The sequence below is a fragment of the Parambassis ranga genome, chromosome 8 (genome assembly GCF_900634625.1).
Source record: "Parambassis ranga chromosome 8, fParRan2.1, whole genome shotgun sequence".
NCBI classification, from domain to species: Eukaryota; Metazoa; Chordata; class Actinopteri; family Ambassidae; genus Parambassis; species Parambassis ranga.
The window spans coordinates 10,950,516-10,965,153 of NC_041029.1; the positions used below are offsets into that span (position 1 = coordinate 10,950,516).

General features: G+C 43.3%; 3 protein-coding genes and 2 pseudogenes across 3 annotated transcripts; 4 read left to right on the plus strand and 1 right to left on the minus strand.

Moving 5' to 3' along the window:
- LOC114439944 (translation initiation factor IF-2-like) overlaps nt 1–4,646 on the plus strand; it is a 7,483-nt pseudogene extending 2,837 nt beyond the window's left edge.
- Nucleotides 1,751–2,967, plus strand: LOC114440595 (histone H1-like; annotated as a pseudogene).
- LOC114440602 (histone H2A) lies at nt 3,368–3,802 on the minus strand. Its single transcript, XM_028413104.1, has one exon. It carries the CDS (start codon nt 3,784–3,786, stop codon nt 3,400–3,402), a length of 387 nt encoding a protein of 128 aa, XP_028268905.1. The 5' UTR covers nt 3,787–3,802; the 3' UTR covers nt 3,368–3,399.
- A 4,956-nt stretch (nt 4,647–9,602) lies between the features above and the next one.
- Nucleotides 9,603–10,170, plus strand: LOC114440604 (histone H4). The gene has a single exon (XM_028413106.1). The coding sequence runs from the start codon at nt 9,616–9,618 to the stop codon at nt 9,925–9,927; it is 312 nt and encodes a 103-aa protein (XP_028268907.1). The 5' UTR covers nt 9,603–9,615; the 3' UTR covers nt 9,928–10,170.
- A 952-nt stretch (nt 10,171–11,122) lies between these two features.
- On the plus strand, nt 11,123–11,714 carry LOC114440603 (histone H2B 1/2). Its single transcript, XM_028413105.1, has one exon. It carries the CDS (start codon nt 11,131–11,133, stop codon nt 11,503–11,505), a length of 375 nt encoding a protein of 124 aa, XP_028268906.1. The 5' UTR covers nt 11,123–11,130; the 3' UTR covers nt 11,506–11,714.
- The last annotated feature ends 2,924 nt before the right edge of the window (nt 11,715–14,638 follow it).

Here is a 14,638-nt window from a genome sequence, read left to right on the forward strand (position 1 = left end):
CTCACAAATAGCAGTTTCTGTCGCTGTGAAATAACTCCAAACAGCGCTCCTCTTCCTCTCTGCTGTCTCCAGGACGCTAGCTGTACTTCACAGCCAATCAGGAGCTCCGTCTGCTCCTGCAGAGTGGAGAAGGAAGGGGAGGGGCGGAGTGCGCCTGCGCACTGAGCAGAGTGAGAGAGGACGCTATTTGCACCGCGAGTAAATACGAGTAAAGTTGCTGAACATATAGAAGAGAAACTTCCACAGAAATATCGATCTCATCACGCTAGTATCGAGTAATTACTGATCCTAACGTTGATATCGATACTATCGATATTTATCGATATTTAATTTTATTACACACAGTACAATATTGTTATGATGGAACAGAAAAAGTTTCATTGCTTAAGAGCATACAAAATATTCATGAAACATAAAAGAGCATTCTGAATATACACACAAAGATGAAAGGGGGTGGCTCAAAATAAAGCACCACATTCTCTACATGTTATCTCTACGATCAGGGTTAGGCCACATGTTTTCGTCAACATCACATCTGATGTCCATCCAAGGCGATACACCTGTGAATAAACCGCTGGCTGCAATATCCTGCAGCAGTCGTCCATGGCATCAAGGAGTGACGTCTGGATGTGGCTGATGGTCAAAACTTTCCACCTTCACGCAGGAAAAACACTCTATGGCGTTGAGAAAAAGGTGAATAGGGTGGATGGAAGAGACGGAACCTGTCTCGGGTGGACTTCAAACCATGCTGTGATGGGCTTGAGAGTGATGGAAAGCCACATTGTCCAAGGTGGATGACAAAGACCTCATGTTGTCTCCCTCCTGATCCTGGCTCTGGAACCAGGTGCTGGTGAAGGTCATTCAAAAGGCAAGAAGGCGCTCGGTACTGTAGGGTCCAATCTGACATCTATGATGGATCAATAATAATTGACAGTTTGTAAATTATTGAACTGACTTATTGTTAATTATCAGCTTATTGAGCTGATATTGTTGCAGAAGTAGAGGTTTTATACTGTAACTAAGGTTTCACTATCCTGAATTTGTTTACCACTCATACTGGAGCTACTTGATGATAAATGTTTGTGAGAGTTTCAGATTTCACAGTTCTTATATGTTTCAACATACTTAAATGTTTCCCCCCTGTTTAAAATTATAATTAACTGTGCTACTAAAAGAACAGTGATGGACTTTATTTAGACTGGTCAGCGAGAGAAGCAGCGAACAGCTCCGATAGAAGTCTGTGCAGCGTCAGCACAGTGTGTTTGATGCTGCACAACACGTGATTTTGTGGCAAAGTGCACGGTCAGCAGATGTTTGTTTTTCCTCTTAGTCTCTGAACAAACGTGTGTTTCAGCTGGAAACAACTTTTGATGGAGCTCTGATGCATCTGAGACCATTTATGAGAGGAAGAAGAGGGAAAAGCGCTGCGTAGCGCGCTGACTCTCTGAGCTTTGGAAGCTACAGCAACAAAGTGCAGCGATCCTCAGAGCTGAACATGAGCTGAACATGAAGAGACACTGTCCGCTATCAGCTCCTCCACTGTCATCCTGCAGCGCTGCTCACACACTCATTTTACTCTTTTATCCACGCACAGAAAACACAAGTGGAAACATTCAAGCCTGCACGGAGGAGCGCAGGCTTGGGTTGAGTCTCCACGGTTCTCATGCTGTGTTCAAGTACCGCCTCCTGCGCTCAGTTCATCGTTACTACACTCAGGCGCCTTGTTATCGTAACTACGGACTGATTGAACATGGCAGAAGAAGTTCCAGCTGCCGCTCCAGCCGCCGCTCCCGGCCAAAGCTCCCAAGAAGAAGGCCTCCAAGCCGAAGAAGTCCGGCCCCAGCGTCGGCGAGCTCATCGTGAAAGCTGTGGCCGCTTCCAAGGAGCGGAGCGGCGTGTCTGCAGCCGCCCTCAAGAAGGCTCTGGCTGCCGGAGGATACGATGTGGAGAAGAACAAGTCCCGCGTCAAGATCGCCATTAAGAGCCTGGTGGCTAAGGGACTCTGGTCCAGACCAAGGGGACCGGGGCCTCCGGCTCCTTCAAAATGAACAAGAAGGCTGAGGCTGTGGCCAAGAAGCCCGCAAAGAAAGCCGCACCTAAAGCCAAGAAGCCCGCAGCCGCTAAGAAGCCCGCAGCGGCCAAGAAGGCGGCAGCCAAGAAACCAGCAGCTGCTAAGAAGTCCCCAAGAAGGCAAAGAAGCCCGCAGCAGCCAAGAAAGTAGCCAAGAGCCCCAAGAAGGCCGCCAAGAGCCCCAAAAAACCCGCCAAGAGCCCCAAGAAGGCCGCCAAGAGCCCCAAAAAACCCGCCAAGAGTCCCAAGAAGGTGGCTCCTAAAAAGGCCCCTGCAGCCAAGAAGGCCCCCGCAAAGAAGGTAGCCAAGCCCAAAGCCAAGAAGGCAGCACCCAAGAAGAAGTGAGCTGTGATCACAGCAAACACACAAAGGCTCTTTTAAGAGCCACCACAACATCCACAAAGAGCTCATCCTTTCTTTAAATGTGTGTAAGCACTGTTTTATTAGTACTTGTTTTGCACTTTCCTCAAAGACCGTTATTGTTCACCACAACATCCACAAAGAACATTATCATACACATGCCTTATCAATATCAATCACAATGTGCAATATTTGAATATCAAGTATAAATACCCAGCAGAAAGTGTACATAAATAATTTCTAGTCAAAGATACTACTTATTTACATATTTATTCTACATATTCCAGCAATTGATATTTAGATCTGTTATTGTAATTCACCACTGTTCCCATATGTATAATGTAAAGGGTAGAGGGTTATATTTGTAAGCCTATTTAGGATATCCTCATTTCTATCAAGTGTACACAGTGCACACACATTTGCCGACAGTCACTTTTTGAATCAGGGTAAAGTTACTGCGTCATTACTCACAGCTCTGTTACTGTAGAGACTTTATTGATAGAATATCAAGTATAAATACCCAGCAGAAAGTGTCTATTTCTGTGTACATAAATAATTAGTATTTTTTTATACATATTTAGATTTCTTAAGCCTATTCAGGATACATAATGACATCGAGTTGAAATAGAAAAATGATTTAATATTTTTCAGGTTTATAGAAAGCAGGTACCTTCTGCATGTTAACCGAGGATGTTGCAACTAATCATTCAACACCTGCCTGTTATGTATTGCTAGTAGATTTAACTACATGTCAATATAATACATAACTTTACAATAACCATCATGTTTGTCTTGATGAATAAATAATAAACTACACTAAAAACTATAGTAGTTTAAATGCTGTGATTGTGTTTTATATGGGTTTGATAAAAAATAGGTACAACTGAAAAGTAAAAATCCAGGACATCAGCTCTTTATGTGAGTGTGTGGCTCTTAAAAGAGCCTTTGGGGGTTTGTGAGTGTCCAGCTTTACTTGGCTTTGACGGGCTTCTCGGTCTTCTTGGGCAGCAGCACGGCCTGGATGTTGGGCAGCACGCCGCCCTGAGCGATGGTCACTCCGCCCAGCAGCTTGTTGAGCTCCTCGTCGTTGCGAACAGCCAGCTGCAGGTGACGGGGGATGATACGGGTCTTCTTGTTGTCGCGGGCAGCGTTTCCAGCCAGCTCCAGGATCTCAGCGGTCAGGTACTCCAGCACAGCCGCCAGGTAGACGGGGGCGCCGGCACCCACACGCTCTCCATAGTTACCTTTACGCAGCAGCCTGTGGACACGACCCACGGGAAACTGCAGCCCTGCACGGGAGGAGCGGGTCTTGGCCTTAGCTCTGGCTTTGCCACCGGTCTTTCCACGTCCACTCATTTTCAGATAGTGTTTTCTGGCGTTAACTCAGAGAAACTGTCCGAGGAAGCTGAGTCTCCCCTTTATATGTCTCAGAGCGCGCAGACGCTTCCTCACAGGCCAACCAGAGGACTGGTTTTCAGCGGAGAGGCAGCAGGGGGCCGCTCTCCATTTCAGCGGGCGTTTTGAACCAGACTTTTCCCCAATAAGCAGCGCAGCTTCAGGCGGGAGGCCGCTCCTCTAGGCGGGCTGATCGACACGAGGAGCCGCTGACCAATCAGGATCCGGAGGTGTGAAGCAGCGTCACAGCCGGTCCCACACTTTAAGAGGCGCGCGTCTTCGCTCTCATTTTACATTTTTCTGTTGCTCAGAGAAAGAAGAAATGGCAAGAACCAAGCAGACCGCCCGTAAATCCACCGGAGGCAAAGCCCCCAGAAAGCAGCTGGCCACCAAGGCTGCTCGTAAGAGCGCCCCGGCCACCGGCGGTGTCAAGAAGCCTCACCGTTACAGGCCCGGCACCGTGGCTCTGAGAGAGATCCGTCGCTACCAGAAATCCACTGAGCTGCTGATCCGCAAGCTGCCCTTCCAGCGCCTGGTCAGAGAGATCGCTCAGGATTTCAAGACCGATCTGCGCTTCCAGAGCTCCGCTGTCATGGCTTTGCAGGAGGCCAGCGAGGCTTACTTGGTCGGCCTGTTCGAGGACACAAACCTGTGCGCCATCCACGCCAAGAGGGTCACCATCATGCCCAAAGACATCCAGCTGGCCCGCCGCATCCGCGGAGAGAGAGCATAAAGTGTCTGCGGCTCCATAAACAACAACAACGGCTCTTTTAAGAGCCACCTCACTTAACTATAGAGTCAGTGTCCTGTTGATGAAGATATCGGATTTAAACTATGCTAGATTAATTCACAGCATGTACTACCACAACACAAAGCGGTAAAAGGTAACATACATAAGAATAAAAATAGTGGCACTAAAGAACAAAAAAGAAAGTTAAATCACTAAAACCCACCTCAGCCCTGTTCCTCCGAGTACTCACTGAACTCTCCTCTGTCCCATCACCAATTTGCGCAGTGTGTGGCTGCTGTTGTCCCCTTTTCCAAAGCTTTCCACTCCACCACCGGCACTACAGAGTCCTGCTCTAACCCTAACACAGTGTCCTGTTTGTTGTAAAAATAAGCAATGATATCAGATTTAGAAATGTCACTCCGTGGAAGTGCCAGTCCTGTGATGTGGCTCTGTGTCTCATTGTGGACAGAAACTGCTTTGCAGATTGGCATAAATAAAAAAACTGTGCTCCATTGTATATAGGTTGAAATATTTGTATATACTTTGATTACATCTCAGTTTTACCTCTTATGTTATATTTGGCTCATTTGGGACATTAGGAATACAACATACTGGTGTAGCCCTCTGTATGATTTGAAACATAGTTTGTTTTAATGAGTTGCAGTTGACCAAAAACTACCAATAAATACCCATGTACTTTTACTATATTTCCATTTTACCTTTATATGTTTGTGTTTTTTTATTGTAATAAAATGTTTTTTTCAGATTCAGACTTGGTGATTTTTGTATATATTTGGGCTAGTGTAAAGTAGGTTAAAGTCAAAAGAAGTAATTATATTTTCATATAGATGAGGTTATGGACAAAACAGGCTCAGACCCCTGAGGTACTGATTTAATTACTTATTTTCCATTTTTTTGGACATATTGCTCATCCAAGCAGCTTCATCAGTTCTGTTTGGTGGGGAAACATGGTTTATATGTGAGGGTTTCTACTACATACCATCACACTGTGGTGTGAGAATCATAGATCTGCACACTGTATGAATCTGGAAGTGGTAATTACAAGCTTGAGCGAGTATTTGCCATTAGGAATGTAGACTCATGCAGGAACTCTATTTGTGGCAATGGTTCCAACCCAGAACGGGGAAGTGATGTCAGCCCAGTTGAAAGCATGTACCGTAATATATACCGCCAGAGGTAGTCTGCCATGATTTTGTGCTTTTCTTCCATGGCTGCCATGTGTCTCAGACAACCTGCTGTCTGTAACATTGTGCTGTGTCTCATGTTACATTCTTGCAGAACATCTACTGAAGCAGCACTCTCAATCTGAAAGACACAAAAAGAGGCATAACCACCCCAGTATGTAACTGTAGGTACAGTACTGAATATCCTCGCATATGTGCGTACATGTGGAAAAAAAATTACACATTGATTTCTTGTCATTTTAATACGAGCCTGGCACGCCCCCTGGTGGCTGGCTGCAGCATTGCGTTTCTTAATATAATAGGATGCATTCACTTCTTTGGGGTTTATATGTCATCAATACAATCATCAGGAAGATCCCTGCATACTGTTATTGAGACAAAGAGTGCTGCTGAATGTGAGGTCCGTCACTAACAAAACCTTTCTCCTGAGCGGCTTCTTTACCTCACGTAAACTGGACTTTATGTTCCTGACAGAAACGTATACGTGAAGGAGAACTGGCACCTCTCTCGGAGCTGCTCCCCGCTGGATGTAATTATTTTAACTCTCCATGTACCACTGGCAAAGGATCGCTATGGAGCTGTTTGCTACATGTCCACATCAAAATAATTAGTCTCTCTAAGCCTCAGTTATTATTCCATCAGACAATTCACCTGCGATTCAAAGCAATTATCCAGCTCCTGTTCAGCTTAATTCAGCTGTTTTATGACTGATTCAGCTTGTTTAATAATTTCAGCTTTTGTTCAGAGTAATTCAGCTCTTGTTCTGCCATTCAGCTTCTATTCATATGCATTCTGATGTGTTTTTTCATATTTTTAAAGTTCAAAGCTGCTTGCAGCTGCTGCAATCAAACTTGGTTTTCTTCAGGAAATGCTTTTTCTAGTTATTATTGTTATTATTATTATTATCATCACTATTATTACTTGATTGTTGTTTTAATTTACATGCTGATAATGTCATTGTTAATTATTTAAGTTTATCATCATGCTGCTTACTACAAACTCTTTCTCTCTCTCTCTCTCTCTCTCTCTCTCTCTCACACACACACACACACACACACACACACACACACAGTCATTAAACATTATCTTCCACCACACCACTTTTTTATTTAAAACGTACAATTCTCACTAAAATGTCTCAATTTAAAAAAAACACACATTGACACTTGATCATTTAAATTACTTAGCATTTAAACATAATATATTTAAGTAAAGCGCTTTATTTAAATAATCAAAATACAACCTGTCGCCATAGTGATGGAACGATGGGTCCCTATAAGTAGCAGGCCGCACTTTTTACACTTTCTTCCACACCTGAGCTACAGACCAGAGTCCAGAGCAAGTGCTGTTCACCTGAGAGCTGAAGACAGAGATTTCCAGAGGTCATCATCTTCATCATCGTCTGCAGTGAGGGATGGCTTCTGGCCGGGAGAAGTTCCTCATCACCTCTGGGTTCATCCGCGATGGTGAGACAGACAGATTCTCTTTGTAACATTGACAGTAATGAGCCAAGATGGCGACCATGCTAAAGTTCAGTACTCTGCCTGTCTGCATGGAGACTCAGTGTGGTTAACCTGGTTTTAACACAATAGCTTAGTTTGTTGTTTGTGCTGGATTACAGCATAAAAATGATGGATTTGAAAAGCTAACTCTTTAGCTTTTTTTTCATGTCCTCAGAGTAACAGCTAGGTTTAGCTAAGAGCTAAGTTTAGTCAGCATAGATCATTTTGACACACAGAGCCTCACACAGAGACCTGAAGAATATTAAAAATAATATATGAATATAATGTTCATCATGTCATGTAGTCAGTGCAGTAATTATACATTCATACCATTTAAAACACTGCAGCTCACTTTATGTAGCACCTATAGGAAAAATATGTATTGCAGAGGCTACAGCTTCTGACAGTTCTTTTAGGTTGGTGCTGTGTATTTTGGTTATTTCACCACTAGGGGGCAGATCAATTGTATCACACCAATGATGCTGCCGCCTGCGGTAGCTGCTGTCAGGCCTATTCTGACACCACCTCTCCCTGACAGGGTTGATGTGAGACTGCTTTACCCTGATCAATAAATCTTATGTTTCTACATTGTTGATTATGTTATTAACTGTTTTGCTCCTTTGTCATCCTTTAGGGAGAAGAGCGGGAGAAGAGAGGCAGAAGCACACACCACCAACACAGATAAGTACATTTTATTATTATGAGAAATGTTAGTGTGTCATGTATCAATGGCAATACATGCCTATTCTATTTTATTCAATTCTATTCTTTATTCTCCTCAAGGCTGCAGCAGCATCACTGTTTACTGACTTAAAGATGTTACAAAAGTGAAATGACATTTCATCTGTCATTGTCTAGTGGTTTTGTTGTAACCACATTTGTCATGTTGTCACATGACATGGATATTGACATTTTTCACAGCCTTGTTTAATCTGCCTTTATTTAATACATTTGTTTTCAATAGAAGTTAGAAAGTGTGTTTGCTCAGTTATGTGATCATGGTAGACATAGTAGAATAGCATTTTACCATCTAATTATCATTTTTAATGTCTGATTAGCTATTTAACAGCACGCAGTTCTACCCTACAATACTTTTAATATGTGTCATGATTAGTGTGACAGGCCTGAGTCCTTCAAATGGCTTGGTTGGGATTTGAACTCCAGACCTGAAGAAACATAATACATTTTTTGTGTTCTTGTAAATTATGTTTTTAGCTCTGAGAGTGTGTTGTGGGGCCCAATGTACAGGCTAAATGGAAAGGGCTTCTTCAGATTTTTACAGATGGAGGACCCAGAAGGCTGGAGCTGCTTTGCATTTTACACCTCAGAATATGATACTCATCTGAATGTCTGAGGGGGTTTCAGGACATTGTGGTTTGGCATGGGATTTTCTAAAAATTGGAAAATCTGCCCCCCCTGCCTCTACGTCTAACGCCACTCAACTGAGAAACACAGACACTGCACCTTCTGTCCAGAGCCCAACCCCCACACAGCCCATCCCAAGGTACCAGGTGAAGAGACACACACATATATATATATATATATATATATATATATATATATATATATATATATATATATATATATATATATATATGAATAAATGAGGACAAAGGTCAGGCCTTTAAGCAGTACATGAAGAGCTGAAGGACACTCTGGGAGGTCTGGAGAAGCTGGACTACTTCCTCACTGCACGTGTTCACAGAAAACCAGGTGTTACACCTGCCCGAGGAGATCAGCTTTTAAAACGTTCAGGTGGTCATCAGTGCTACACGACTGATGCCTTCTGCTCCGGGAGTTCAAACGAAATGCAAACGTCTTCTTCGTTCCCAAACTTCGTTCCCGTAGAAGTGATGGCTTATCAGCTAGACAGATACAAACAGACCGCCAAGACCATCTGTGAGAGGCTGCTCCTTCTTAGGCCTCCCCATCCTCTGAAAACACAACTGCATAATTTTTCCAATTTTATTTATATCGTTTAGAACATTCTGTGAAATTGACATTTTTATCACACAGGGAAGCAAGAACATAGAAGAGCAGGAATTCACCTTCATTACGATTATTGATCAGTGTGTCCAAGTGCGTAAAATGTGCACCCTTTCTGCATCAAGTGGTTTGTGATGTTTGTTGGAATGTTCTGCGTGCATTAATCTAAAAAAACAGTGTGATGGTTCTGTGTAGAACTTCAGGCAATATGTGTTTCCAGCTGTTGTCCAGAAGGGGGCGCTGGTCAAAAAAAAACACACAGAGAAAGGTTAGGCCCGCCTCTGTCTTCTACCACGTCCTCAGGCAAGAAATAAATACTTGTGAACCTTGAGCTCTTCACATTCAGTGAGTATTTCACCCAGCAAACATGAGTGGACGAGGCAAAGGAGGAAAAGGACTCGGTAAAGGAGGCGCCAAGCGTCACCGTAAAGTTCTCCGTGATAACATCCAGGGAATCACCAAGCCCGCTATCCGCCGTCTGGCTCGCCGTGGTGGAGTGAAGCGTATCTCTGGTCTGATCTACGAGGAGACCCGCGGTGTGTTGAAGGTCTTCCTGGAGAATGTGATCCGTGATGCCGTCACCTACACCGAGCACGCCAAGAGAAAGACTGTGACCGCCATGGATGTGGTGTATGCTCTGAAGAGGCAGGGACGCACTCTGTACGGCTTCGGCGGTTAAACTGACAGATCCAACAACACAAAACAAAGGTCCTTTTAAGGACCACACACACTATCAATGAAGAGCTGAGTTCTACAATTAGTTTGGTACGTTTAGTGTAGACTCACAATAAATGCATGATCAGCTTTGTATGTACACAACAACATGAATTATGATAAAACATAAAGGAGATGGCTCTGGTCGTTTAACATCAGCAGCAGACTGAAAGCAGTGGACACAAACAGACTCGATAAACTGATCAGAAGGGCCGGTGTTGTTGTGGGGGTGGAGCTGGATTCCCTGACAACAGTGTCAGACAGAAGATCAGACTGTCTTGTTAATTATATCCATATTGGATTTATTGTAGTCACTGTCCGCTTTTACTGCACACAGTATTCAGGTTAATAGTTATTTACAGTATTATATATGAGATATGAGACCAGAGATTACTTGAATGTTCATTATCGTTTTTTCGATCGATTTTATTAGGTATTATTTTACTCTACTCTTACTATTTTACCTTATTTTATGTCTAACCTGTTTTGAGTATGGAGCACCTGGAATACAAGCAGATCAATAAAGTATTTCTGATTTCTTATTACAGGATTAGTGAAAATGAGTGCAGTAATGTAGTTCAACTTTTGTTGTTTGTCATTAGCTCTTAAATGGCCATATAACAATTTAATTCAACGTTAGGGAGGGATTTACTTACTTGAGTTTGAGTTAAGTTGTAATAAAGCTGGGCCAGAAACCAGACTGGACACGATCATCATGAAAATGAGAAGCAACATTGTTCATAGAAATGAACCAAATGTTTCTGAAGTCACTGAGGTTTCTTATATATGTGGTTATAACGGCTGTTTTAAAGAGCATGGAAAGACAGCAGAGGTGAGAGGGGGAAGAAGAAGAATCTGCTGCTCTCCTGTCAGTAACAGCATGTTTATAGAAAACACAACGCACCACATTCTACAAGATATAACAACTAGTGCAGCAGTGATACAGTGTTGCAGGCACAGCCCGCCTTTTCTTTCCATATACAGTGTGCGCACCAATTTTAACCGCTTCCATGCCAAACCATGCGGAACCTTCCACCCGTAATCAGCTGAGAAGCTCAGCCAATCACAGACAAGGAACTGCACAATGGTGTTTGCATGCAGCCTGTATAAGAGGAGTCGCTGTGAGCCATGAGAGTGATTCGTTGCTGAGAAGTGTCGAAGACTCAATATGCCTGAACCCGCAAAGTCTGCGCCCAAGAAGGGCTCCAAGAAAGCCGTGACCAAGACCGCCGGCAAAGGAGGCAAGAAGAAGAGAAAGACCAGGAAGGAGAGCTACGCTATCTACGTGTACAAAGTGTTGAAGCAGGTGCACCCTGATACCGGCATCTCCTCCAAGGCCATGAGCATCATGAACTCCTTTGTGAACGACATCTTTGAGCGCATCGCCTCCGAGGCCTCTCGTCTGGCTCACTACAACAAGCGCTCTACCATCACTTCCAGGGAGATCCAGACCGCCGTCAGGCTGCTGCTGCCCGGTGAGCTGGCTAAGCACGCCGTGTCTGAGGGCACCAAGGCCGTCACTAAGTACACCAGCTCCAAGTAAACAGCTGCTGCTCGCACAAAAACCCAACGGCTCTTCTAAGAGCCACCCACTTCTTCTAAAGAGCGAGTCTTTGTAGAAGGTTTAGGCGTTGTGCTGAATTTCTAAAGCATTCCAGTAAAAAGCAAATCACTTTTTTCAATGTATACAACAGGACACATAGGGGTGGGCGATATTGAAAATTTCAGTATCGATCCCATACCAAGTAAATACCGGGCCGGTATCACTGATCCTTTTACTTTAGAAATTTCATGATCATACAATGATTTTTTTTTTTGTCTTTAATTAGTTGATTATGATTAGCAGAATAATACACAAATATTTGTTAAGTAAATCAAGCTGCAAACAGAACAGAAGCAGAACTGTATGGAGGAGAACTTGTATGAAATTATAACAATCTTGTCAGCGATGCCCCTTGTGACAGCCATGATAACATAATGGAGATAATTTGATTAACTAGGGTGATCCGATACCAAGTAAATACAGGGCCAGTATCACCGATACCGATACTTTTACATTGAAATTTCATGATCATAAATAATTTTTTTTGCCTTTAAATAGATTATCGTGATTGGCAGAATAATAAAACACAAGAAACATTTGTTAATAAATCAAGCTGCAAACAAAAGTGCAGAACTGTATAAGTTTGAAATTTTAACTTCACAATCATGTCAGCAATGCTCCTTGTGATAACGATCCATGTCTTATCACAGCACTCAGAAAGACAGCATTAATTCATGCTGCAGATTACTCAATTACTCAACCTTCACTTTTTTAAATCATCTACCTGTGTTTTGCAGTAAAGCCTTTGTCAGTGACCACTGTCTCTGGTTCGTGTTTGGGGATCTGCCTCTTCCTCCTCCCTCTGTTTACTCTGCAGCTCGAGGTCTTTGGGCTCTGCTGCATTATGTTTGTGTAAATGAGTTGTGTTTCCACAGTGGCAGGTCACTTTCCTGCACACCTCACAGTAGCAGTTTCTTCTTCTCGTCTGTCGCTGTGAAATAACTCCAAACAGCGCTCCTCTTCCTCTCTGCCATCTCCATGATGCTAGCTGTACTTTACAGCCAATCAGGAGCTCTGTCTGCTCCGGCAGAGTGGAGAAGGAGGGGGAGGGGCGGAGTGTGCCTGCGCACTTAAGCTGGATCCATACTCCGCGAGACAAAGACATTTTTCCCCCCTGCAGACGTTACGCCCACAAAATGACGTCATTTTTTGTCTCTGACCGCCCGCTGATCCGCACTCCTGTGCACAGGGTCCGGGCCGAACTTTGTCTTTCAAGGCTGTGCGGCAACCATGCTGTGATTGGTCGGAATTTATTGTGGGCGTGATGAAAGTGGAGAAGCGCAAGAGCCTCTCCAGGTATATAGGTAGGTGTGTAAACAGCACTGATTCAACAGATTTAGATAAGACCATACCGGTTTTGCATGATGAGCAATAAAAGAAAGAAAGAAAGGCAAGTCAGGGTGATTTGTCACCAATAACTCCAGACAGCCATTCACACATACCAGATGGTGACTGTTATTACCATTCTATATACTCCTACATACCCGGGCATAATAGGCTCGTTAACAATGTCTGTATATCTTTGCTATTGTTACTTTTAATGTCGCATCTTCACAGCTCATCACCGGACAGTTTGAAGTGTCGCAGGCACATTGGAACACAGTAGATGTGCAAATGTGGTCATAAAGGCACAAACACTGAATCTTTGCTATTGTTACTTTTAATGTCGCATTTTCACAACTCATCGCCGGACATCTCACGCTGTTGCAGGCACCCTCTCTGTATAATGCCCTCTTGCCATGGCACAAGTCCTTGTGGTGTGTTAAAAAACTCAGTAAAGTCTTTCCTTATAGTTTAGTGGGCGGGCCGTATGAGGAGTTCTGCACACACGCGTCTCGCGGAGTATGGTACCTCAGTGCGGAAAAGACCTTTTTTTTGTATCTCTTACCACCCGTGGAGCGCGTTCTCCGCTCTTTGTCTCGCGGAGTATGGATCCAGCTTTAGCAGAGTGAGAGAGGAGCGCTGTCTGCACTGCGAGTAAATACGAGTAAAGTTGCTGAAGGTATTAAGAGAAACTTCCACAGAAATATCGATCTCATCACGCTAGTATCGAGTAATTACTGATCCTAACGTTGGTATCGATACTATCGCTATTTAGATCGATTCGCCCACCCCTAAGTCTAACACCTATATGCATGTAGCCTAAATATGAAGAATAAAGGTCCTTCTACACTTAATAATTATACTAACCATACTGAAATACATTATTGAAACACATTATTATATTATAAGATATAAGAAAAACTAGATTTATTTCAGCTGGTGATTTATGATGACAGTTAAGTCGTTCTGCTAAAATCACATCTTATCACTGCACTCAGACATTAATTCATGCTGCAGATTACTCTGTCTAAACCTTCACTTTTTTAATAAATGAGTTGTGTTTCCACAGTGGCAGGTCGCTTTCCTGCACACCTCACAAATAGCAGTTTCTGTCGCTGTGAAATAACTCCAAACAGCGCTCCTCTTCCTCTCTGCTGTCTCCAGGACGCTAGCTGTACTTCACAGCCAATCAGGAGCTCCGTCTGCTCCTGCAGAGTGGAGAAGGAAGGGGAGGGGCGGAGTGCGCCTGCGCACTGAGCAGAGTGAGAGAGGAGCGCTATTTGCACCGCGAGTAAATACGAGTAAAGTTGCTGAACATATAGAAGAGAAACTTCCACAGAAATATCGATCTCATCACGCTAGTATCGAGTAATTACTGATCCTAACGTTGGTATCGATACTATCGCTATTTAGATCGATTCGCCCACCCCTAAGTCTAACACCTATATGCATGTAGCCTAAATATGAAGAATAAAGGTCCTTCTACACTTAATAATTATACTAACCATACTGAAATACATTATTGAAACACATTATTATATTATAAGATATAAGAAAAACTAGATTTATTTCAGCTGGTGATTTATGATGACAGTTAAGTCGTTCTGCTAAAATCACATCTTATCACTGCACTCAGACATTAATTCATGCTGCAGATTACTCTGTCTAAACCTTCACTTTTTTAATAAATGAGTTGTGTTTCCACAGTGGCAGGTCGCTTTCCTGCACACCTCACAAATAGCAGTTTCTG